The sequence below is a fragment of the Phacochoerus africanus genome, chromosome 14 (assembly GCF_016906955.1).
Source record: "Phacochoerus africanus isolate WHEZ1 chromosome 14, ROS_Pafr_v1, whole genome shotgun sequence".
In the NCBI taxonomy this organism is placed as follows: Eukaryota; Metazoa; Chordata; class Mammalia; order Artiodactyla; family Suidae; genus Phacochoerus; species Phacochoerus africanus.
In genome coordinates, this window is record NC_062557.1 from 55,787,592 (window position 1) to 55,813,000 (window position 25,409).

The following is a 25,409-nucleotide window of genomic DNA, read 5'->3' on the forward strand; positions in this document are numbered from 1 at the left end:
AAATTAGATCAATACCATTGATTTCTTCCTCACACATACAGACAAAATGAGATAAGGAAGACACTTTTACAGCACAGAGCACTCTGGCCAAAACGATGGATGGCCTAAGGGCGACTCCAGGAGAGAGAGGGGCAACTTGAGGCCCAAGAGTGAGTGGGAGGCAGGCATGGAAAGGGGACACCTGCGTGTCCAGCACTGTCCTGCTAGTGGTAAACCTGCGGGGTCCGTCCCAGCTGATGGAGGACCTCGAGTACCACACAGGGCCTGTGAGTTACAGTCAGTGCACGGTGGACACTGCAGACACAAACGAGACCGGGAGTGACTGGCTTTATTGAAAACAAGGGGCACTTGAAGTTGGCTGTGCACCCATGCGACAGAGACCACACGTGGGCATGAGCTCACTGGCCTCGACACACCCCTCCTGGAACAGAAGGCCTGCTCTGCTCTGGGACCGCAGTCCTAAAGGTTCTTCCCCGGAGCGCCAGCTGCGGCTCATGCAGTTCAGCCCTTCCTGGAGAGCACTCCTAAAACGGGGTCTCCTAATGACACCTTTCCCCAGAGGTCCACGAGGAGAGATCAGCCGAAAGATGAAGACTTGTCTTTCTCCTGATGGAGAAGCAAGAAAGCAACCCTGTGTGAAATCCCATCCAGAGGCCGAGATACCCTCCAGGTCTGAGACCAGGTTCGCCTCTGCTCTCCAATCCATGGAAAAAATGAGAGAACAGGGAGATTTTCTAGGAGATGCAGTTTCTCTGGATGGAGCCTAGAATTTTTAAATGGACCCAGAGACAGAAATGGGCCAGGAGAGCTTGGCTATTGAAAGCGCTTCTTTCCCAAGTGGGATCTTTGATGCTTGTCAAGGCTTGACCTCCAGCTGAAACTTTTCCCGCAGAGGGAACATTTATAGGGTTTCTCTCCTGTGTGAACCCTCTGGTGTCTATTAAAGTTGGATCTTTGAATAAAGCTTTTCTCACAGATGGGACATTTAAAGGGCTTCTCTCCCGTGTGCGTTTTCTTGTGGTAACACAGCCCCGAGAAGTCGCTAAAGCTCTTCCCGCAGTAATCACACTTGCAGGGCTTCTCTCCTGTGTGGGTTCGCTGATGTTTCACCAAGTTTGAGCTCCTCGGAAAGGCTTTTTTGCAGGTGGGGCACTGAAAGCTCGTCTTGGCGGTGGTGTGAGTTCTTTGGTGAAAAATAAGCTGGGGGTTCCGGTAGAAGGTCCTCCCGCACTCCCTGCAGGTGGGCACTCTCTGGGCCATGGGTGCTCTCGGCTGCGCCCGCTGGGGGCCCTCTCTCCTCTCCTCCACACCCTGCACGGACGGCTCTCCGGGGGGAGCTCGCGGCAGACGCGGACTCTGCCGCTTCCCCGCACTCCTCTCCTGGGGAGAGAGCTGGGCCCCCGGCCACTCGCCCTGGGGGCTCTCCTGGGCCTCAGGGGGGTTCTCTTCTGCTGCAAGGTGCTTCAGCTGGTCCTCCCCGAAGAGGCCGCCCACGGAAACCTGAGAAGGTGGCTCTCCTGAAGCTGGAGGTTCCTGGTCCCTGCAGTTCTCCAGGTTGAGGTTCTCCTTGTCATTCTCCTGTCGGTCCCCTGGGAGCAGAAAGAAGACGTGGCACAGCTCGATTAGGGGGCTGCCCGACCTTCCAAGCCGTGTATCAGAGAAGGGGTCATCCTCAACCAGGGCTTCTTTACCAAGAGGGCCTCGGTGAGGGAAGAAGGCAAACACTGTCCAGCCTGGACCCAGGCTGTGACTCGGCGCTGGAGCCGAGGCGGCGGGACAGCAGGGACAGCAGAGCAGGGCTCACAGAGGCCGCAGGGGCCGGCCCTGCTGACAAGCAGCAAGTGCTCCTAAAGGCTCAGGAAAAACAAGTCTAGGGTGTGAGGACTACTCTGAAAAGGTTCTTGGCTTTTATCTGTTTACCTAGAGAAGATAAACGGGATCACTGAAGACAACTTGAAAAGCTCACAGAGGAAAACCAAATCGACCTCAATCACAGGCCCCAGAGGCAACAGCCAGGAGGAGACGTTTCCCTCCCGTCTTTAGTTGAAGCACAGGTGCTATGTGTTCACACGGTGTGTGTGTGTGATTTCCCCCCACACGACTCGACTCGCATCCCACTGTATAGAGAGTTCTCTGTCTGGCTTTGTAGCATTTAAATTGTAACTGGTGGTACTTGGCAACTTCTCACGGATTCTCCCTTTCACGAGTAACCCCCACATTCATGAAACGCGACAGTGTCGCTTTACTGTGGCTGTGATGCAGAGCAAGGCTGCCACGTCCAGGTGAACCCCTCGGGCTATGCATGAATCCAGCATTCACTTGTGCCTCATTAACTCACACAACAGCTCAACTGTGCTCTGCGCATCATAACTTAGGTTTTTGGTTCTTACGACTTGATGATGCATGGAGTGAAGATTTCATTCTGGTGGTAGAATTTATCTTCAACTTTTAAAAATTACGTTCTTCCTGCAGATCTAAAGACGCTATCTGCCTTGCTCTTTCCTATGTTAGTGCCTTTCCAATTACTGACAGAGACCTAGGAGTCTCCTAGAGAACCAGACCTGACTTGTTCGTGTGCAGAGCCTTGCAGGACCGGCCTCTCCAATGCAAAGGCACGTCCTCCTGTCTTTAAAGGGGCCTTTGTAAATACCGCTTCCAAGAGCCGACTAATGGCCCCCCATGGGGATGTCACACTAAACACTTAAGAGTACAGACAGAATTTAAGAATTCGCCCACTGTAGGAATCTAAGTTGTTTATTATATTTTACTGCTAAAGACAATGACAAGCATTCTTCTTCACCAATGCTGCCCACGTTTCTGATCCATTCCTTAAAGGAGGTTCCTCCAAGTAGAATTACTGTGTCAACGGGAACGAGGGGTGTTGTTCAAGCTGGTGACATGTACTGGCAAACTGACTTCCAGAAGGACCCTGCTAGCCTCCCGTCTGAGAGGCCGGGCAGAGGGGAGACGAGTGCTCAGTACTTAGGCATGGACTGTCTCGAATGTCTGCCGTTTAGATGGGTGGAAAAGGGTTTCTCCTTGTTAGAAAGTTTAATTCTTTAGTTATTAAAGGATCGATTTTTTTCACATTTATTTTTCATACTTCAAGACTGTTGTCCATTTCTTTACCGGCAAAGTGACTTTGTTCTTATCAACGTGCGTTAACTCTTTCTATATTAAGAAAAATAGTCAAATGCCATGACTATGTCATGGTCATGAAAAGGGTTTTTCATCAGTTTAGTTACTTTAATTTTGTTTGGGATTATTTACAATCTAGAAAGTTGTGGTTTCTTTTTTAAAATTTTTTAATTTTTACTTTTATGGCTGCACTCACAGCATATGGAAGTGCCTGGGCCAGGGATGAGATGCAAGCCAAGGCTGTGACCTCTGCCGAATCTGTCCACCAGATCCTTAACCTGCTGCACTTCAGTGGGAATTCCTGGTTTCTTTCTTTTCATATACACTCAAGTCTGTAAGATTTTCCTTAATGATTTTTCCCATTGCTCTTTTAATTTTTTTGGTTTTTTTTAGGGCTGCACCTGCGGGATATGGAGGTTCCCAGGCTAGGGGTCCAATCGGAGCTACAGCTGCCAGCCTACACCACAGTCGCAGCAGCGCAGAATCCGAGCCACGTCTGCAATCCACACCACAGCTCACGGCAACGCCAGATCCTTAACCCACTTAGCAAGGCCAGGGATCGAACCCATGACCTCACGGCTCCTAGTCAGATCCGTTTCTACTGCGCCTCGACAGGAACTCCTCCTATTGCTTTTATACTTATAAAAATCTTCCCCAGCTAGACATGAGCCAAACATTGACTCATTTTCTTCTCTCTTATTTTATTTTCATATTTTATATCTTTTCCATCTATTTGACTTATTTTGTTATATGACATATATAAAACTTAAGTTGGGAGTTCCTGTTGTGGCTCAGCAGGTTTAGAAACTGACTAGTATCCATGAGGATGAGGGTTCGATCCCTGGCCTCCTCAGTGGGTTAAGGACCTGGTGTTGTCACAAGCTGCGGCGTAGGTCACAGATGCGGCTCAGATCCCATGTTGCTGTGGCTGTGGTGTAGGCCGGCAGTTGCAGCTCTGATTAGACCTCTATCCCAGGAACTTCCACATGCTGCAGGTGTGGCTCTACAAACAAAGAAAAACGTCAGCTGATTCCTTCTCCCAGTCTTTTTCCTGCTTCTGCTCAGAGAAGAGTGACTCATCCCCTGGATTTCTGCTGCTGCTTCCTCCGTCTCATGTCAGTCTTGCATGGACCGGCCTCTGTCCTCAGGCTCTCTGCTCTGGTCCACAGGTCTGTGCATCTACTGCTACATCAGTATCCCACTGTGTTGATGAGTTTCCCTTTTTAAAATGACATACTCTTAATGTTTATAGACCCAACACTCATGAAGACTCTTCTTTCAAAACTTTTTACTATCCTTGCAGTATCCTGATACCTACTTAAGAATATATTCCAAATTCAGTTGACCCTTGGACAACGTGGCGGTTGGGAGCCCAGCCCGGTGCACTCAACACCCGAGAGTAAGAGTCAGCCCTCTGGATCCAGGCTCTGCATCGTGGATTCAGCCAAGTGTGGACTGTGCAGTAGTGCGGTACAAATTTACTAAAAAGTCAGAGGATAAGTGGCCCTGCACAGCTCAAACCCTGGCTATTTACGGGCCAGCTGTACCTATGTTTGCAGTCCTTGGGGGTTTCGATTAGAGGTATGAGCATATGCTTTTGGAGGCTTCCTCCCCTGCTGACCTGCTTTAGCTGTGAGCTGTTCCTCCAGAAGCTCAAACAAACACCTGTCCACTCTCTCCTGGGCCCTTTACCCCTGCTCTGAGTCCAGATCTGGCAGACTGCTGGCTTTTGCACCTTTCAGACTGGACCAGCCCTTTCCCATCCTGGTCTTACTGTCTCAGGCCTGCACTCCTGACTTCCCACCCGGCTCCCCCTCCCCAGGGCTCCGTCCCATGCTGTCCTGCACACCTCAGCTGGCTCCTCCTCTCTTCCCACCCAGCCTCTCTCAAGAACCTACGACGGCATTTCTTTGCCTTCTCAAGGCAGGCTGGCTTCATACATTCTCCATGGTCTGCTTCAAGGTGAGATCTAATGGGACCCTGTCCGCAGGCGGGACAAAGGGAAAAAAAAGAAGGCCTATGAGTGGTGATATGGAGCCATCGAGAGCTGGGGATCCCAAGTAAGACCCTACCGCGAGGGGGCGCACGGGAATCCCTGGACCTTCCTCTCACTTGAGCGGTGAACCTAAAACTGCTCTAAAAAGTGAGGTCGGAGTTCCTGTCATGGCTCAGTGGTTAACGAATCCGACTAGGAACCAAGAGGTAGCGGGTTCAATCCCTGGCCTCGTTCAGTGGGTTAAGGATCCAGCATTGCTGTGAGCTGTGGTGTAGCTCGCAGATGCAGCTTGAATCCCGCGTTGCTGTGGCCCTGGCGTAGGCCAGTGGCTACAACTCCGATTAGACCCCTAGCCTGGGAACCAGCCCTAAAAAAGGCAAATAAATAAATAAAAAAAATAAAATAGAGCAGCATTTTCAAACTTTCTGTCTGCTACCCATGGTAAGAAATACTTTTATATCAAAATAAAGTACAGACACATATATCCAGAATACACATTTCCTGAAACACTATTTAGCCCAACCTCTGATATTTCCTATTTGCATTCTGATATTTTTTTTTCTCTCTTTTTTTTTCTCTTTTTTTGCCTTTTCTAGGGCCGCTTCCTGTGGCAATATGGAGGTTCCCAGGCTAGGGGTCTAATCGGAGCTGTAGCTGCCAGCCCACACCAGAGCCACAGCAACGTGGGATCTGAGCCACATCTGCGACCTACACCGCAGCTCACGGCAATGCTGGATCCTTAACCCACTGAGCAAGTCCAGGGATCTAACCCACAACCTCATGGTTCCCAGTCAGATTTGTTAACCACTGCGCCATGATGGAAACTCCACATTCTGATATTTTCTATTCAGTATTATCATTTCAATTTTTTTAAATGCTGGCTGCAACCCTCTAAAATATTTTCATAACCCACTAATTGGTCATGAAATGTGGTTTGAAAAATGCTGCTCCAGAGGAATCTTAGTGAAATGGTTTAATGATAAATGTGTGGCTGAAAGTGAAACCCATACATCTCACCTGACACTTGCTCTCTCTGTGGTATATCAGCAAAGGAAAAGAATTCATCAGATCTCACTGGGGAGAAAGGACGCCTTGCCAGACAGTTCCCAGCCTTGTTCCTTTTCTCTCTCCATGGATCTGGGGTCTTTAGTCGAGGTGAGAGTGTGAGTGAGTGAGTGTGCAGGTGATGAGGTAGGTTTGACAGCTGATTTTACATAACAGCAAAATTAAAAGCATGCACAAGGCAAAGGGTGACCGCTGTTTTACAACAGAACCAGTTCGCATTTCTTCACACCAGTCTTAAATGATTTCTATGAAGGATTTATTGTTGCTGCTGTTTAATGAAACTTGGGTGCATGGAAATAAGCAAAAACTTATTTCTCTGCTCAACTGTCTTGTTTATTTTGTTGGGGGTGGGTTGGTTATTATTCACCAAAACCAGAGTAAGAAAAGTCTAGTAACTCTGAACCTTCTTGTTAGGGAGAATAATAATGGTGGTGTTAGATAATTCTTTTTTTTTTTTTTTTTGTCTTTTTACAGCCACACATGTGGCATATAGAGGGTCCCAGGCTAGGGGTCGAACTGGATCTGCAGCTACAGGCCTACGTCACAGCCACAGCAATGCCAGATCTGAACCTCATCTGCAGCCTGCACCACAGCTCATGGCCATGCCAGATCCTAAACCCACTGAGCGGGGCCAAGGATCAAACCCACGTCCTCATGGATACTAGTTGGGCTTGTTACCAATGAGCCATGACAGAAACTCCAGATAATCTTTTTTTATAATGGAATCTGACCCCTATCTGTATTGGTCTCCATCTGTACTAATCTTAATTCTCTCTGAGAAGGAAAGCTGTCACAACAGACAAGAGTGAGACAGCTAATCGGATGTGAGGTCTTTCTTCCATGATGAAATATGTGTGTCAACAGCCCAAGAGCCAGAGTCGAGGAGACCATACATGGTCATTCAAACTGTAGTGATCAGATCACAGCTCGTTGTGACCAATGTAATAGGAACCAAGTCCTAAAACCTCCCCCCGCCACCACGTCCGATTTCATGACTGGAGGTCAGATGGCCCTGGAGTGATGGAGGCTCACTCACCTGTGCAGGTGGGTCTTGGGATCTTCTCACTGCCATGCAGGTGCAGTCCTGCCAGCTCTGCCCCGTACCCAGCAAGGCTAGTCAGGTCAGGCTTGGGATTGGAGATGCCTGGTGCAGAGAGAGATACTATATGGGCCTGGATGAAGGCGGAGGGCCAGGGACTGCTCTGTGTTTCTCAAAAGAGGGCCCTGAGTGTAAAGGGAAATGAATCAGAAGGCTCTGGTGGAGGCCACTAAGAAGCTCCTCCCAGAAGGCTGCGTGGAGCTTCTAAGACACCAGTATGCACAATACAGCCAGGATACACGAAGGCCACAGAAAGAAGGTTCTGAGTGTGTGGAGTCAGACACCCGGGAGGCCGGTACAAAGGTCGTCACAGGGACCCCAAAGGCAGCCGGGCCTGCAGGTTAGCAGAAAAGCGCAGGCACGCGGCCGGCCACAGCTGAGCGCCAGAGTGACCGGCACTTACGGGCTCCGTGGCAGTGAGCAGGTGACTTGAACTGATGCTCACTTTCTTCACCTGAAAAATGGGACTCCCATCACCCATTTCCGATGAAAGCAGCTACGGGGCAGGAGGAACCAGGGCTGTCCCAGGCACAGGACACCTCCAGGACCTGGGACTGGGTACCATAGCTCCTCTATCTCCCATGTGCCCCAGCCCCCAACCACGTCCGATGCACCCGAGAGCACTGAGGAGCCTGTCCACGAGGGCCTGGGACCTGGCCCCTCCACGGGTGGGCCCTGCCCTCACCTCCCGAGACCATCTTCCCGTAGGTCTCCAGCATGAGGTCCCAGTACTGCTCCTTCTGGGTGGAATCCAGGTGACTCCACTGCGCCTAGGAGGAAACGGTGCCGTGAGTCCTGCGAGGCTCTCTCAACCCCCTCCCCTGCCTGTGGGACACGGAGAAGAAGGGACGGGCCCCAGGCTCTGGGCACCGGAAGATCTGAGAAGCCACATAGGTGGTTCAAGGCAGGAAGCCGAGGGGAACCTCCAGGCCCCAGGTCTGCCTCTTGCCACGGCCAGGACACACGGAGGTTGGAGGCCCCATGTTCTTAAGTGGCGTGTCTCTGAGAGTGGAGACCAGAGGCGGGCAGGAGCCCTTTCTCTACTCGCCTTCTGTTTAACGCTTTTGCTGCTTATAGGAGGGTCTTCGAGCCATGGGAGCCCGACAGTCCCAATGGTTCACTAAGTCTGGAAATCCAAGAAGGAAAGGAAGGAAATTTTAAAATGTGTTTATTGGAAAAGTAAGTGCAAATCAGCAAAGAGGAGAGCAGGAGAGTCGCAGTGCACAGCCAGGCGAGCTGTGAGCCTCACTGTGACACAGCCTGGTGCGTTCTGAGCACGGCTGCTGCAGCCACACACGCTCGACGCTGCCCGGTGGGTCTGAGTTTAGGGTCTAACAGCGAGTCAGCTTTCCTCCCAAGGAGCAGGAAATGGAGGGGTCCCGAGATCATGCCCCAGACCTGCCCTCTTGTCCATGGAGCTGAGCCCGGAGACAAAGCTGGAAGGCCTCGGAGCTAGGGTTCACACTCGGGAATTCCAACTGCAGTCCCCAGCAGGGAGGTGGCTGTGAGACCTTCAGGCCGTGGGGCAGAGGGACAAGCAGCCCAGTCTCTGGTCAGACCCACTGGGATTCGCGTCCCAGCTGCACGACCTTGAACATAGTTCTCAACCTTCCTGGGCCTCAGTCCTCACCTAATGGTAGCACTGGACTCAAAAAACTGTCAGCAAGTTCAAGAGAAATAACGCAGGTGCAGCCTGTTTTCATAGCACCCTGCACTTTTTGTCCAGAGCTTTCATCAGAGTCTAATAAATACTTATGTATATGTACATACACACATGCACACACATACATAAAAGCACTTAATGGACAGTCGCCTCTGCAGCACATGTGCACCGTGAGACAAGGACCCTCTGCTGTTTTTCTCAGTGCCTGAGACCCTGCCCGGGATAGAGCAGGCACGCGGTGTGCGCTGTCTGGACGAAACAAAGCCCCCAGCCAACACGTCCTCAGCAGGCAGTATGTAATCTTACTTTTACACCACGTGCGACCCACAGGACAGCAGCCCGCGGACCCGCCCCAAGGGTCCACAGAGAGAACTGTGGATCCTCTGCTCTCTCGGGAACCACAACGTTGACAGCCATCCAGTACTGTTATGAACACAGGCTGCAGACTGCAGGCCCCAGCAGTGAGGAGAGAACGCGAAGTCGCCTCCCAGGCACCCAGGCCACTACCCAGGGAGGCCATTCTCTGTCCTACGTGAAGTCAGCCCACCACCCGCCCCGCCTGTACGCCAAAGGGGAGTGGAGGTGGGTAGGAAGAGTGGGGACACGGAAAGTCTTTAATTAGCAGGTGCTAAGCTGCAATCAAAGATGAAAAGGAGGAGTTCAATTTTTTAGGGTGAAAAAAGTGAAAAGATGAAAAGTGACCTCTATCTGTTTAACTATTACCTGTAACCATGTTTTAAATATGGATTTTGTTTTCAATTTAATTTTTAAAGTCGGAATTTTCCGCAGCTTTTTTTGTTAATCTTTTGTGACTGAAGCCACCCTAACAACCTCCTGGAAGGAACCAGCTTGAGCAGACGCTGCTGAACACAAAAGTCCTCCATCCTCGCCGTCGGAACACAGGGGCTCTCGCTTTGGCAGAGAGAGCAAAGGGTGGGGGGCCAGGCTCGCTAACACCTGCCTAGCGGCCTGGCTTGCTGGAGACGAGCCTAGTCCACGGACACCAAAATAGTAGCCACGAAGTACAGCACCAAACAGAAAAGAGCAAGGCTACCAACCCTCCAAGGGCCACCGTCAGCCCTTTCAAAGCCCAGAAAAGACGCCTTGCGGGGGGGGGGGTCTCTGGACAGTGTACCTCCAACTTAAAGCCACAAATGTACTCGAGGAACCACCAAGAAGTTAGAGAGGCTGGAAGGAAACCCCTTACTCAAGAGGCCAGACACCAACTGCAGCTGTCTTCCCTTCCTCTCACTCTTAGAAGAGGAGGGAAAAAAAACAAATCTATTCTGGAAGGACACAAGTACGAGATTTGATGGGGAACGAAGCGCAGTTTCGTGAGGAAACAGCACCATCTTGTGGGCTTGTGGGACTTTGCCACGGCTGCCCGCCCAGGCCAGAGGTTCCCTTCCCAAGGTGGGAAAACAGGGATGGGAGCAAACCCTGCGACTCAGTCTCCCGGCTGACACGGTGGGCTTCATACCCGCCACTGTTCTCGAGGCTCCTAACTTAGGGAGGAGATTAGAGGTCGTGGTTCCCCACCTTCAGAAATTCCCCTCACTTACAAAGGTCACCATGCGCTATCAGGTCCTTCTGGTGCAAAGAGCTGTTGTTGGTTTGGGGGAGGGGTATCGGGAGCCCGCAGGGATGATTTCTGTTCCTTTGGGCTCAGTGGCTGTTAATCATTTTCCGATACATACACATATATATATATATATATATATATATATATACATATGTATATATATGTATAGGCAGTTTATATATTTATACATACACACATTTATGTATGTATGTACACACACACACACACACACACACGGTGCTGTTGGCGAACATTTGGAATCTTTTGACCTCAAGCTATCCAGAACAGCTTGTTAGCTAATGTCATGTAATGCGGAGCTAATGCTTAACTCCACCAGTTAAAATAGTTCATAAATTGGATGTGCTTTTCATAGGGATACTCTGTATTTACTACAGAAGAAACAGGAATCTTCCAAGTTGGCTTGAGATACTTGGCAGAAAGCCTACATCTTTTTCACCAGGCAGCCTCCTGCCTGACAGTTTGGTTTCTGAGTACCTTAGAGCAGGAAGAAGGGCATTCCAGAGTCACTCAGAGGGCGCGTCCCTCCCCGGCCCCTCCCCACGCTCAGCCCGGGGCAAACTGTGCAGCTGGGATTCTGGCTCCTAAAGCTCAGCCTGAAACGCTGCGGCTCAGACCTGGCTTCACACCACAATGACACTGGCTTTGCCACCCTCACCGTCACTGTCCAGAACCTCACGAGGAAGGTCCCACAAAGAGGCCCCCAGAGGTTCGCAACAATGCTTTGATAAGGTGTGCAGGGGCCTGAGAAACCTGATTTTTATCAAACGCAACTTTTCAGAGTTGTTCACCACATAACCAAGATAAACTTGTTCCTGAGACTTCTGTTTACAGCCAAGATGGAGTCACAGGGGCTGTATTTACTTTCCCGCTGACACAACTAAAAATGTAAATATAGGAAGCAATGCTGTACAGTTAGGCAGAGCAGGACAGAAATCTCTGTGAGCCCCACAGCTGCCCAAGCTTCCTGCCTGGACACGGCATCCAGGCCCACAGCCCCTGAGCACCCTGACACCGTCTGGAAAGGGCATCCAGGGCAGTGGAGAGGGTGCCCTATTGGAGCCGGTGGTCCCCCTAGGACTGAACAGCAGTTCAGGGTTTAGAGGCCACGAGGGTTAGAATTACTAGCAGAGCACAAGACCACAGCTGGTTGGCTGCCAACAAGAGGGCTCCTGAAATCTGCAGAGGGTCCCCCTCAAGGCAAGGAAAGATCCCCCCAAAGAAGCAGAAGGTACCACCACATGATGCTGGAAACACTTGACACTTATAGGAATGCAAAAACATGCAGTCCCCAAAAGGTAGCATCCACAAAGCCTCACTCGCAAGCAAAGCTTACCAGGCATACAAAGCAGTAGGAAAACACATCTCATAATGAGATCAATCCAGTCACTGAAACTGACTCCACTGACACAGGTGACCCATTTGTAGACAAGGACATGAGCACAGATACTGTAAACACATTCCCTATGTTCAAGGAGCTGGAGGAAGGACTCAAAAGACAGGATGGAGCCCAGACGCATACTTCTGGAGATGAAGATGACATCTGAGAGGAAAGTACACTAGATAAGACTAACAGCAGATAAAACACTGCAGAAGAAAATATTCATGAACCTGAAGACATAAAAACAGAAACTATGCAAAATAACACGGAGATGAAAAGGAGAGTGAGAACACAGAGCATCAGTGAGCAGTGGAGCAACTGGATGAGACCTAACATGTACACGCACGTCCCACACGCGTGTTATTCCCACAGCTGCCAAGGAGGCAGAGAAAGAAGAGAGACAGGAAAAGCAGTTGAAGATGTAACGGCCAAATAGTCCCAAATTTGGAGTTCCCACTATGATGCAGCAGGCTAAGGATCCAGCGTCATCTCTGTGGTGGTGTGGGTCGCTGCTGGGGTCTGTGTTTGTTCCCCAGCCTGGGAACTTCCCTATGCCATGGGTGTGCCAAAAAAAAAAAAAAAAAAGTCTCCAAATTTGGTGGGGGTTTTTTTTGTTTTTTGTTTTGCTTTTTATGGCCACACCCGAGGCATATGGAAGTTTCCAGGCTAGGGGTCGAATCAGAGCTATAGCTGCTGGCCTACAACACAGCCACAGCAACACAGGATCTGAGCTGCATCTGGGACCTTCACCACAGTGAGGCCAGAGATGAAACCTGCATCCCATGGACACTAGTCGGTTCGTTTCTGCTGCGCCACAACGGGAACGCCAGTGTTCCCAAGATTGGATGAAGACTGTTATCTGAGACACCCAAGAAACTCAATGAGCCCCAAGAACAGGAAACATGAAGAAAATGACTCAAGGCACATCATGGTCAAAATGTTTAAAATTAGTGAGAAAACACTGAAAGCAAACAAGGAAAATATGCTATATGCAGAAGAACAAAGGCGTAATTCCATTGCATGTAAAATTCCAGAAAATGCCAAGTACTGAATGGTGACAGAAAGCAGATCAGCAGGTGCCTCCGGCCTGGGGGAGGGTCTTGGGGTAGCAGGGGGGTTACAAACAGAACCCTCAGGGCCGACAGATGCGATCACTGTCTTTGCTGCGGTCATGGGCTCACGCTTGGACACTTTAAACACATGCGGTTGACTCTCTGTCAGCTACACCTCCCTAAGTTAGTGGGCAGCGGGGAGCGTGCCTGGCCCCACACGGGATCCAACATTCAAAACCACAAACCGACTCCTATGGCAGAAGCCAGACTAGGAAATGAAATACCAGTTCTTCCCTAGCGTGACCCACAGATATCTAAGAGTCGAGGAGTTCCCGTCGTGGCTCAGCGGAAACGAATCTGACTCGCATCCATGAGGACGCCGGTTTGATCCCTGTCCTTGTTCAGTGGGTTAAGGATCCGGCATTGCCCTGAGCTGTGGTGTAGGTTGCAGAGGCGGCTCAGATCTGGCGTTGCTGTGAATGTGGTGTAGGCCGACGGCTACAGCTCTGATTCAACCCCTAGCCTGGGAACCTGCCCATGCCACAGATGCGGCTGTTAAAAAAAGTGGGGGGGGGGGGGTCAGGATTGCTTCATCAGAGCAACTGCTTCCAAGGCCTACATTTTGTTATTCAAGATGACAATTAGGAAACATTCTGCCTTGAAAGAAACATGGAAACTTGGTTTCATTCCTCATGTATCACTATCATCCTTGCGAGGCTCTCATCTCTCCCCCACTTCTGAGGATGCTTCCCCCTTCAATCCACACCCTCAGAGCATGGTCCTGGGGTGAGAGAAGCAGGGGAGCCCAGCTCACCTGAGGTGCTGCTTGGAGAAGGGACGCTCCGAGGTCCTCGTCTCTGGTGGGCCTTTCCTCAGGTTGGGCAGGAAGCTGGGAAGCAGCCACTACTGAAGGAGACAGGAAGCTGGAAGAATCCAGAGGTCCCCCTCGACCACTCCCAAGAGGGCCCAGGTACAAATCCTTACCAGTTAGTGCCAACATCTGTTCTGTGATCGCAAGACTTGCACTGGCCTCCCTAACAAACTCCAACTCCCTCCCACCCTTCCCAACAGCCTCCCCCAAATTTCCTCCCACCTCCTTCCTCAGAATCCAAATCTAAAAGATGGGCCCAGGGAGTTCCCGTCATGGTGCAGTGGTTAACGAATCTGACTAGGAACCATGAGGTTGCGGGTTCGATCCCTGGCCTTGCTCAGTGTAAGGCCATGAGCTGTGGTGTAGGTTGCAGACACGGCTCGGATCTCGTGTTGCTGTGGCTGTGGCGTAGGCCGGCAGCTGCAGCTCTGATTCGACCCCTAGCCTGGAAACCTACATATGCCGCAGGAGTGGCTCTAGAAAAGGCAAAAAACAAGAGACAATAAATAAATGAATAAATGAATGAATGAATAAATAAAAGATGGGCCCTGTCATCGGGTGGTTGAAAGTGCAGATGGTGGCTCTCCAAATCAGTGATTCGGGCAGGTCTACCCTGCTCCCCGAACCTTCCAGAGACCCCCTCCCCCCAAGTGAGCAGCCTATCCTTCCAACCCCCATTTCCCCAGGACTGTACCCCACACACCAGCACGCAGAAGTGCCGCTCACCTAACTCCTGGTCCGAGTCAGACTCCTCCTTCACGATGCAGCTCGGCGGCTCGCCAGGCCCGGAGGCTGAGGGCTGAAGCCCCTGCTCCTGAGGCACTTCGGGATGGGGCTCCATGCCCCCCACCTGGCAGCTGGCAGCTATCACCTTCTCAGAAGAGACTTCTTGTCCCAGAACTTGGATGCTGATCTAGAGACCACATATGCTAATTACCGAAAGACCCAGACTGAGGATTTCCCAAAGCTGCCTGGCCAACCTTCCTCACACATGGGAAGCGTCTGTAGGGACATGGAGTAGGGAAAGAAAAAGCCAGCATTTATCTCTGGCCCTGCAGGAACTGGGGGGCGGACACGGGCATGAGAGAGGCCTGAGCCAAGCCAGGGACACTGTCAGACCAGCCACTGAGGTTGTGTTTCTACCGCAGGGGCTCCGTTAATGAAAATGCGGGCGACTTTGGAACGACTTCTCCGGTGTTCCAGTCTAAAGATGGAACGGGATAGGGGACTTGATCTTCAACCCCCAATGGCTAAGAAGTGTCACAGGGAGTCTTATTAGAGCCAGGTGAGCTGTGGGGGCGCACAGAGGTGGTAGAATAAGAAATACCTATTTGAGGAGTTCCCATCGTGGCTCAGTGGAAATGAATCCGACTAGGAACCATGAGGTTGCAGGTTCAATCTCTGGCATCGCTCAGTGGGTTAAGGATCCGGCATCACCGTGAGCTATGGTGTACATTGCAGATACAGCTCAGATCTGGTGTTGCTGTGGCTCTGGCATAGGCTGGCAGCTACAGCTCCAATTCAACCCCTAGCCTGGGAACCTTCATATGCTGCAGGTGCAGCCCTAAAAATAATAATAATAATAAATAAATACATATTTGGTCTCTGTCTCAGGTTCCTGGCACAGAGCCCCCCAAATCTTTAGGATTTCCTGAAGGACAGGGGTGACAGGAGCAACTTCTGTTATTCAGAATGAGCTAGTTTCAAATATCTCTGAGTCTGTGCTGGCAAGGTGACTCCTGGTGGCCCCTAAACAGCTTCAGGATGGAGGCTGATCACCAGAAGAACGATCAGGTGATTAGAGGGCTGGAGCCTTCAACCCTACCCCTCAACCTGGCAGAAGGGAGAGGCCTGGAGACTGACTCACTCATGGCCAGTGATGAATCAATCCTGCCCAAGTGATGAAACCTCCATAATAACCCTGAGCCTGGGGGGTTCGGGGGGCTGCCATGCTGCCTCCATAGAAGCGCCAGGAGGGCAGGGTGCCCAGAAGACGGCACAGGAACCCTGTGCCTCCCTGCCTCCTCCCTCTGCTGTTCTTCAACGAGATCCTTTAGAACAAATATAAATGTAAGTAAAGTGGGGGGTGTGTGCTTTTTGGGAGGAGGGTGTCTTTTAAGGCCACATCCATGGCATATGGAAGTTTCCAGGTTAGGGGAGGAATCAGAGCTGCGTTGCCAGCCTACACCACAGCCACAGCAATGCGGAATCCGAGCCACATCTGGGACCTACACCACAGCTCACTGCAATGCTGGATCCTTAACCCACTGAGCGAGGCCAGGGATCGAACCCACAACCTCATGGTTCCTAGCCAGACTGGATACCGCTGAGCCATGACACGAACTCCAGTAAAGTGCTCTGAGTTCTTTGAGTCATTATGGCACATACCAACCCCAAGGAGGGTGTGGGAACCTCCAACTCCGCAGCGGGTTGGTCACAAGCACGGGTGGCCCCGCAGCTTGTGGCTGGTGTCTGAAACGGGGCAGCCTCGTGAGACTGACCCTTGTCTGCTGGGTCCCAGCCAGCCGGGTCGTTAGGGTCACAAGGGAACTGAACTGCAGGACACCTGGGTGGTAACAGTGACTTAGAGATCTGGCTGTGGGGGTGAAAACGCCACAAATCTGTGCCGGAGAAAAGGCAACAGGCCTGCTGAGGGCCCAGAGGAGACCTGGGGATCACACCGGCTCTGCTTACCCACTGCAGCAGCCTCTGGGGGTCTTCCTTCAAGCTCTCCACAAGGGTCACTGCCTCCTCCCCGCTGCCTGGACACTGCTTCCGCACCCACATCTGGATCTCCCCGGGCAGGATGGTCAGGAACTGCTCCAGCAGCAGCATCTCCAGGATCTGCTCCTTGGTGTGAAGCTCGGGCTGCAGCCACTGGAAACAGAGCTTCCGAAGCTGTCTCAGGGTTTCATGGGGCCCAGACATCACCTGGTAAGGGAACTGCCTGAAAAGCTGGCATGCAGTCTCGGGGCTGGAGGGCTCGCCTGGGGGGGCGGCATCTGGTCCAGGGAACGGAGACTCCTCGGCCTTGGCCAGTGGCAGCGGCAGCACCAGAGCCTGCCCCGGCTCCATGGGCATCACCTGGCTTGGCACATCCATTGAGGTGAAGTGCTTCTGGGATGGAGTCGTCCCTGGAGGACCAGGTCTTCACAGAGCCTCTCACGGGGACACTAGAGAGAGGGTGAGAGCCGTGCTGTGCGGGGGAGGGGACACACCTCAGGAAGAGCCTTGGAGGCAACTCCAGAACTCCTGGGCTTTTTTTAGGTCTTTTTAGGGCTGTACGCACAGCACATGGAGGTTCCCAGGCTAAGGGTCGAATCGGAGCTATAGCTGCTGGCCTACACCACAGCCACAGCAACACGAGATCGGAGCTGAGTCTGCGACCTACACCTCAGCTCACGGCTACACCAGATCCTTAACCCACTGAGCGAGGCCAGGGATCGAACCCGCGTCCCCATGGAAACTAGTTGGATTCGTTTCTGCTGAGCCACGACGGAAACTCCCGGACACACTATCCTGTTTTGAAAGGGGGTAAACTTGAAGCAACCACGCAGACCACTACTACGGTATCCAAACAGTCACCACCACCCTGACCTTTTGCACAGCGTTCTCTCTTGGTCTTCAAATGGCCAGACCAAGTGGAAGAATAAAACGCACCACATGAAGCGTCTTCACTGAGGGTTTCCAGGCAAACGGCTCCTTCTGCCAAACCCTCTGATATCTGCATCCATACGTCTGCAGAACAAAGCTGAACAAAGGCATGGATGCCCTAGGAATAAAGGCTACGGTTGAAAGGATCGGATGCTTCCAAAATCATTATGAGGTTGAAGAGAACTCGTCCCCAAAAAGTCCAATGAAATTTGTAAGGGATCTCTTTGGATGGCCATGTTCACGAGGAATTTTTGAAAAAGCTGTCACACCGAAATTTTCAGCCCTGAACTGTAAGGTTTAGAATGAATACTGACCACCTCGAAACATTCCTACAGACTTGAACCCAGTAATCACTATTTTATGACAAATGGTATCAAAATTTAGAAGACAGTAATCAAGACAGTGGAAAGAGAAATATTAAATGGCAAAGTTAATATGAAGATATTTTTAAAGAGTCCTGCACTATTTCTAGCTTTTTTTTTTTTTGTCTTTTCGCCTTTTCTGGGGCCGCTCCCTCAGCATATGGAGGTTCCCAGGCTGGGTGTCTAATCAGAGCTGTAGCTGCCGGCCACAGCCACAGCCACAGCCACGCCTGATCCTTAACCCACTGAGCAAGGCCACGGATCGAACCCACAACCTCATGGTTCCTAGTCAGATTCGTTAACCACTGCGCCACGACAGGAACTCCTAGCTATCTTTCTTGCATGTAATCCTAATATTGGATTATTGGGTCTGTCTTCAAATATTATCAAGGAGCTAAAAGTCATGATTTCTCCATAACATGAACCACGACAACCAAAAGGCACTTGCGTGTCTGGCTTGATGAAAGATCAGTACAACACTAGCTTTTGGTGGTTGCTTCTCCCTCAAGGTATAAGAGCAATGTCCTCATCCCTATCACTTCACCCAAACAACTCACCCTGTATCACACAACCATTTAAAAATAGGGGGTTCCTGCTGTGGCGCAGTGGAAACAAAACCAACCAGTATCCATGACGATGTCGGTTCCATCCCTGGCCTCGCTCATTGGGTCAAGGATCTGGCATTGCTGTGAGCTGTGGTGTAGGTCGCATATGAGGCTCAGATCTTGCACTGCTATGGCTGTGGCGTAGGCCAGCAGCTAGAGCTCAGATTCGATCCCTAGCCTGGGAACCTCCATATGCCAAGGGTGCAGCCTTAAAAAAAAAGGCAAAAAAAAAAAATAGGGAGTTTCTTGGTGCCCTAGTGGTTAAGGACTCGGCATTGTCACTGCTGTGGCTCAGGTTTGATCCATGGCTGAGGAACTTCCACATGCCACCAGCACAGCCAAAAAGAAAAAATAAACCCACAAAAAACCAACAAAAGCAAATTTTTTCAAGGGTACAAAAAAAGGAAAGAGAGAGGTAAAAGACTGAGCCAATATTGCATGTTTCTCACGTGGACCTCACTAGGTGTACTTTTTGTTTACAAAGAGACCCATACATTCCGATCATACAGTCATGCAGTGCCCAGTGCGCTCCAGCCACCTCTGGGCTCAGTAACTCAGGAATTCCGTTTCTGGTCAAGGCAGCCCACCCGCTGTAAACAATGACACGACAGGAGAAAAGCCACGAGGCCACTGCTTTCAAGCACTGGACAACAGGCAGGAATGCAATTCCTGAGAGAAGGTCTGAGCAGAGCTCCACGAGCACCCCAGCGGTCTGCACAGGGTTAGTTTCCCAACTCCGGCGCAGGAAGCTGGGGCTTGGCAAAGACCTGGGGTCTCACTAAAGAGAGGAGGCTGCGGTCAGCATGTGAAGCTACCGAGGCTACCTGGAATCTGAAGCAGAGGCCAGGGGAGAGGAGGCAGCCACGGGGGCAGAGGCAGAGGCAGAGGCAGAGGCAGAGGTCTGTCTCCGCGGCGTTTCCCTGCGGGCCCCAGGCCGAGGGTCGGGCCGCGCCTCAGCAGGGTGAAACCATGCAAGGCTTAACAGAGAGCCGTTGTTAGCAGGGTAAGAGCCGAAGAGGGTTACAAAAGGCCAGTCGTGGTGAGAGACATTCACGGTTTTGTCCACTGGGAGGACAGAGAGCCTAGTGACACTCGAGGCATCCTGAGCCATCAGAAAGGCCACACGCTGGGAGTAAAGGCCACGCTCCAGGGTAAGGCCTACTGTCAACCTGCCCTAAAGAACCGAAAGCCAAGCTTCAAGGAGATCCACAGAGGAGGCCCAGTCTACTGGTCTATTCCAACCCAGTTAGAAGAATCCGGAAACCCCTTGGGCTTTCCAGAAATCTGCCCTCACGCCAAACCAACGCAAGTCAAAGGTGACCAGTCAGAAAGTGACCTGACTGCTGGGACAAAAATCAGCTCTTCAGAGGAAGACAGCAGGATCCGTCCCGTCTACAAGTGTGCCATCCACAATATCCAGGAGGGAATCCAAAGTTACCAGACATACAAAGAAACAGGAGAATGTGACGCAGAATCAAGGAAAAAAGCCATCAAGAGAAACCAGTCCCTGACAGTCTGAGGAATTAAAGCCAACACAGTTTGAATGACTTTCCATAGATATAGAAATTATAAAAAGAAGCAAATGCAAATTCTAGGAAAAGAACCATCAACCCAGAATTCCACTTCCGACAAAAACACATTTCAAAGAAAGAAGTAAAATACATTTTTCAGATAAATAAGCTAAGAGAATTTTTCACTAATAACTTGTACTACAAGAAATGCTAAAGGACATTCTTCCAGTTGAAACTTAGATCTACCGAAAGTAATGAAGATCTCCAAAAACAGTAAATACGTGGTGAATAAGTATAAAATATTATGGTTTTATTTCTTCTAACTTCCTTAAAAGGCAACTGAAAAACAACAATAGGTAGAACAGAAGTAGAAGTAAAAGATATAAAAATAGCAGAAAGGGGGTAAACTGAATTAACCTGTTGTTAGGTGATTTTATTTATGAATTGCTAATTGAGAAGTAGAATGTGGGAAGTAAGAAGTGGCGTCAGGTGAGGGGCAGGAGGTGAGAACTGTGAATCATAAAGTGGTGCAGTATTAAAGCATCCTCTGCTAAGTTAAACTTTGATAACTTAAGGATGCACATTACTAGCTGCAAAATTATGATACAAGGAGGTATGGCTAAAAAGCCAGCAAAGGAATCCTAAAAAAAGTCAATAATGTGATAGGAAAGGATCAAGGGAAGAATAAAAAACAGAAAGATCAAATGGAAAAAAGATAATAAGGCAGACTATTACCCAGCATGGCAATAATTACATTAAATGTAAATGGACTGAACCCTTGAATTATAAGGTAGATTGTCAGATTTTAAAAAGCAAGTCCGGAGTTCCCGTCGTGGCTCAGTGGTTAATGAATCCAACTAGGAACCATGAGGTTGCGGGTTCAATCCCTGGCCTTGCTCAGCGGGTTAAGGATCCGGCGTTGCCATAAGCTGTGGTGTAGGTCGCAGATGTGGCTCGGATCCCACGTTGCTGCGGCTCTGGCGAAGGCCGGTGGGCTACAGCTCTGATTGGACCCCTAGCCTGGGAACTTTCATATGCCGAGGGAGCGGCCCAAGAAATGGCAAAAAGACAAAAAAAAAAAAAAAAAAGCAAGTCCCAGATATCTGCTGTCGACAAGAGACATTTACATATAAAGACAGATAGTTTGGAAATAAAATGGTGGGAAAAAGACATCTCGTGCAAACAGCAAGCACATGAAAGCTGGTATGGCTATATTAGCATCTGACCAAGAGACTTCAAGACAAAGATGGAGTTCCCACTGTGGTGCAGCAGGTTAAGGATCTGGCATTGTCACTGTAGCCGCTCAGGTGATTGCTGTGGCACAGATTAGATCCCTGGCCTGGGAATGCCCACGTGCCTCAGGTGCGGCAAAAAAAAAGAAAAAGAAAAAGAGGGACATTTCATTATGATAAATGGGTCAAATCATCTAGAACATGAAACAACCCTAAACGTGACTGCACCTTACATCAGGTCTAAGGGACAAATCCTCAATCATGTTGGAGATTTTTAAGACCCTTCTCTCAGTAATTGATAGAAAAAAAACAGACCCCCCAGAAATCAGTAAAGATACAGAAAATCTTAACATTATTAACCAACTTGATCTAATTGACACTTAGACCCAACAACTGCGGAATACACATTCTTTTTTTTTGTCTTTTTGCCATTTCTTGGGCCACTCCCAAGGCATATGGAAGTTCCCAGGCTAGGGGTTGAATCGGAGCTGTAGCCGCTGGCCTACACCAGAGCCACAGCAACTCGGGATCTGAGCCGAGTCTGAGACCTACACCACTGCTCATGGCAACGCCGGATCCTTAACCCACTGAGCAAGGCCAGGGACCGAACCTGCAACCCCATGGTTCCCAGTCGGATTCGTTAATCACTGCGCCACGACGGGAACTCCAACACATTCATTTAAAATGCATATGAAACACTCACTAAAACAGACCATACAATAGTTTCAAAACACTGGAATCTTAAAGTATAGATTCTCTGACCACAGTGAAATTAAATTAGAAATCAATAAGCAAGATAACTAGACTATCCCAGTGTATGGAAACTGTGAAATAACCTATCTTCATTCAAAGAAAACCACTACAAAGGAGATTAAAATATATCTTCATATTCAAAGATGATGAAAACAACATATCAAGATTTGTGGGAAACAGCCAAAGCAGTGCTTAGGGAGAAAGGTACAGCTTCAAATAAAGATGTTAAAATTTTAGTAAATATACATGTTATCTAGATCTGTTTGGCTTCTGAGTTTCAAATAACAAGTAGCAAGATTTCAGAGAGCAAGAGACTGATCAGTAATCAAATTTACTTGGCTCCTGAATTAAGACAGCTTAGATAACACTTAGGGAAAATGACTTTTAGGGAAAACTATAGATCTTATATAAAATATTTAAAGCTGATTTCAGCAATTATATTCTCACATAATGGTAGGAAAAAGGCTTCATTTACTCATAATTAAATTACTTTATACATGGTTTACAGGTTGCTATCTCAATGGCTTCCTGAAAATTGGCTCCTGTCACCAAAAAAAGTTTAAAGTTATCCCAAATGTATAGCTGTTATATTTATTAATCAGAATGAATTTCTAAATGAACCATACATTCATATATAAGTAGCCATTTGCAGAGCACCTACTACAAAAACTATCTCAATCAAACTTCAGTCAAGCTCCTGAGCCATCTTTTTGACCAGGACTGGCCTTTGGACACTGTCCTTGGCTCTTCCAGTCTGGTTTGGCAAGAATCTTGCTGAATCCAGTTTAGGAAAAATCCCCTACCTTTGATATTTGATCAAATTCAACACCCTCTGGTGTTGGACCACCCTTGGTATCTGATCAAATTCATTACCCCAGCCTGCCTTCAGCAAAACTCCTGTCAAGTTGGCTTGGTCAGAATCCCTCCTCTACCCAGATGTTCCCTCTCAGTAATCTTCCATCCACTGACTCCCCGCCCACTACACCTTGGCTATAAATCTCCATTTGTCTTTGTTGTATTCGGTCTCTCTCCCCAGTATCTCAAAACCCCAGGGTAGTTCCCCAGAGCACAGTCTGCCCCTACCCTTTTGTTTTTTTATTTCCTTTTTTTTTTAATTATTATAGTTGACTTACAATGTTCTGTTAATTTCTGCTGTACAGCAAAGTGACCCAGTTACACATGTATATACATTCTTTTTTTTCCACATTATCCTCCATCATGTTCCATCCAAGTGACTGGATATAGTTCCCTATGCTATCCAGCAGGATCTCGTTGCTTATCCACTCCAAATGCAACAGTTTGCATCTACTAACCCCAAAGTCCCAGTTCCTCCCACTCCCTCCCCCTCCCTCTTGGCGACCACAAGTCTGTTCTTCATGTCCATGAGTTTCTTTGTTTTCTGTAGATAAGTTCATTTGTGCCGTATATTAGATTCCAGATATGTGACATCATGTGGTGTGTGTCCTTCTCTTTCTGACTTACTTCATTTAGTATGAGAGTCTCTAGTTCCATCCATGTTGCTGCAAATGGCATTGTTTTGTTCTTTTTTATGGCTGAGTAGTATTCCATTGTATATACATACCACATCTTCTTAATCCATTCATCTGTCCTTTGACATTTAGGTTGTTTCCATGTCTTGGCTATTGGGAATAGTGCTGCTATGAACATAGGGTTGTATGTATCTTTTTCAATGAAAGTTTTGTCTGGATATATACCCAGGACTGGGATTGCTGGATCATATGGTAGTTCTATATTTAGTGTTCGGAGATACCTCCATACTGTTTTCCATAGTGGTTGTACCAATTTACATTCCCACCAACAGTGCAGGAGGGTTCCCTTTTGTCCACACCCTCTCCAGCATTTGTTATTTGTAGACTTACTAATGACGGCCATTCTGACCCAGTGTGATGTGGTACCTCATTGTAATTTTTGATTTTCATTTCTCTGATAATTAGTGATGGTGAGCATTTTTTCATGTGCCTGTTGGCCATCCATGTCTTCTTTGGAGTAACATCTATTTAGGTCTTCTGCCCATTTTTCCATTGGGTTGTTTCTTAGGTCAGTCTCCCAAAGCAACAGAAATAAAAACAAAAATAAACCAATGGGACCTAATCAAACTTAAAAGCTTTTGCACAGCAACGGAAACCATTAGAAAAAACACAAACAAACCAAAAAAAACCTACGAATGGGAGAAAATAGTTTCCAAAGATGCAACCGACAAGGGCTTAATCTCCAAAATATACAAACAACTCATACAACTCAACAGCAAAAAAACAACCCAACTGCCTTACCGGTTTTAATGAGTAAGTTCTTTCTTTAACACTATGTTTCAGCTCCATATTAGGCAAGGCTGGAGTCATTTCTAACCCTCACAAGTCCCCTGCAAGGTGAGTATTACAGCTTACAGATTGGGACCCTCGGAGACTCACAGTGGTAGCCAAATTCAAACCCAGGGAGCTCTAGCGTCTGTGCTTTGGGGAGGAGAGCTGCAAACCTTTGGGTAATTTGTAGGCGCGAGTTTGGAGGCCGTCAGAAGGAGAGGAGGAACGACAGGCATTTAGCGCCCTGGAGGCCAGGAAAGGGATCCAGTCCTGCCCGGCGCCGGGCAGAGCTGCCCACTGCGTTCTCCACCCTCAGCCCACGACACCGGTAGCATCCTAGAAAGATGGACTCCGGCATCAGTCCCTTGGGGTTCCCACTTCCGGAGGCTCATTTCCAGCCCTTGGGGAAGGCAGGAGGGAGGGGCCCTGTTTTGGTCCCAGTCCAGAGACGTGGCCGGAGATGTCCGGCGAGGCCTACAGGCTCAGGGACCCAGACCCCGGTCTGGGGTCCCGGGTCTCCACGACCCAGAGTCAACTCGCAGTCCTGCCGTCCCTTCCCCCGCACTCGCCGCGTCCCCACGCGCGCTCCCAGGCGCTCGGGCGCGCGTGCGCCGGCCCGGCCGCCACAGCCGGAGGCCCGGCCGAGTCCGGCGCGGACGCAGGCGTCGCCAGGCCCAGCCCCGGGCGGCCGCGTCCAGGCCTGACCGGGGTTGACCAGCCCGCGCACGCTCACCTCGGTCCGCGGCGCCGGCTCCGGCCGCACTTCCGGGAGACTGACGGCTGCGCGCGCCTCTGGCGGCCCGAGGGGCGGACCCGGCGCAGGGACGGGAGGGGGCGGGGCAGAGGCGCGGGCTCCGATTGGCCGCCCGGGTCGCCCCGCCCCGCCCGCGCCAGCGATTCGGAGGCCGTTTTGCGTCGCCCGCAGCACGTTCGGTGTCATTCATTCGAGCTTCGTGCGGTCGCCCTGTCGTTGCCTGGCAGACGTGTAGCGAGCCCCTGGTCTGGGCCGGGTGCTGGCCCAAGCACTGCCAGGCCTGCGGAGGTCATGTCCGTGTCTTTCCAGACCCCTCTGCCAGGTCCCACACCACAGCTGTAGCTCTCCACCC

General features: G+C 49.9%; 2 protein-coding genes across 6 annotated transcripts in view; one reads left to right on the forward strand and one right to left on the reverse strand.

Moving 5' to 3' along the window:
* The window catches only part of DNAH9 (dynein axonemal heavy chain 9), a 317,109-nt gene extending 311,969 nt beyond the window's left edge, over nt 1-5,140 (forward strand). Inside the window, exon 69 of the mRNA XM_047757317.1 lies at nt 4,961-5,140. Coding sequence (XP_047613273.1) covers nt 4,961-5,104 — 144 coding nt within the window. The 3' untranslated portion in view covers nt 5,105-5,140. The remainder of the gene's footprint in view (nt 1-4,960) is intronic.
* ZNF18 (zinc finger protein 18) lies at nt 4-25,114 on the reverse strand. Of its 5 annotated transcripts, none has more exons than XM_047757324.1 (7): nt 25,037-25,114; nt 16,560-17,038; nt 14,592-14,778; nt 13,809-13,897; nt 7,984-8,068; nt 7,236-7,343; nt 4-1,589 (listed from the first exon to the last, which is right to left on the reverse strand). In XM_047757324.1, the coding sequence occupies exons 2-7, from the start codon at nt 16,965-16,967 to the stop codon at nt 814-816; spliced, it is 1,653 nt and encodes a 550-aa protein (XP_047613280.1). In that variant the 5' UTR covers nt 16,968-17,038; nt 25,037-25,114; the 3' UTR covers nt 4-813. The 5 variants fall into 5 exon arrangements, with proteins under 5 accessions (XP_047613280.1, XP_047613276.1, XP_047613277.1 ...); XM_047757320.1 differs by having other exon boundaries at nt 13,809-13,900; XM_047757321.1 differs by having other exon boundaries at nt 13,809-13,900; nt 16,560-17,061; nt 25,037-25,069.
* Between the last annotated feature and the right edge of the window lie 295 nt (nt 25,115-25,409).

What these genes read in the sequence shown, in the direction of transcription:
- ZNF18 (XM_047757320.1), bottom strand. Translation starts at nt 16,967, where the DNA reads ATGGATGTGCCAAGCCAGGTGATGCCCATGGAGCCGGGGCAGGCTCTG. An exon ending in CGGGAAGATGGTCTCGGGAG is followed by an intron (nt 7,344 to 7,983) that starts GTGAGGGCAGGG and finishes TCTCTGCACCAG; the next exon opens with GCATCTCCAATCCCAAGCCT. An exon ending in CCCAAGACCCACCTGCACAG is followed by an intron (nt 1,590 to 7,235) that starts GTGAGTGAGCCT and finishes TTCTGCTCCCAG; the next exon opens with GGGACCGACAGGAGAATGAC.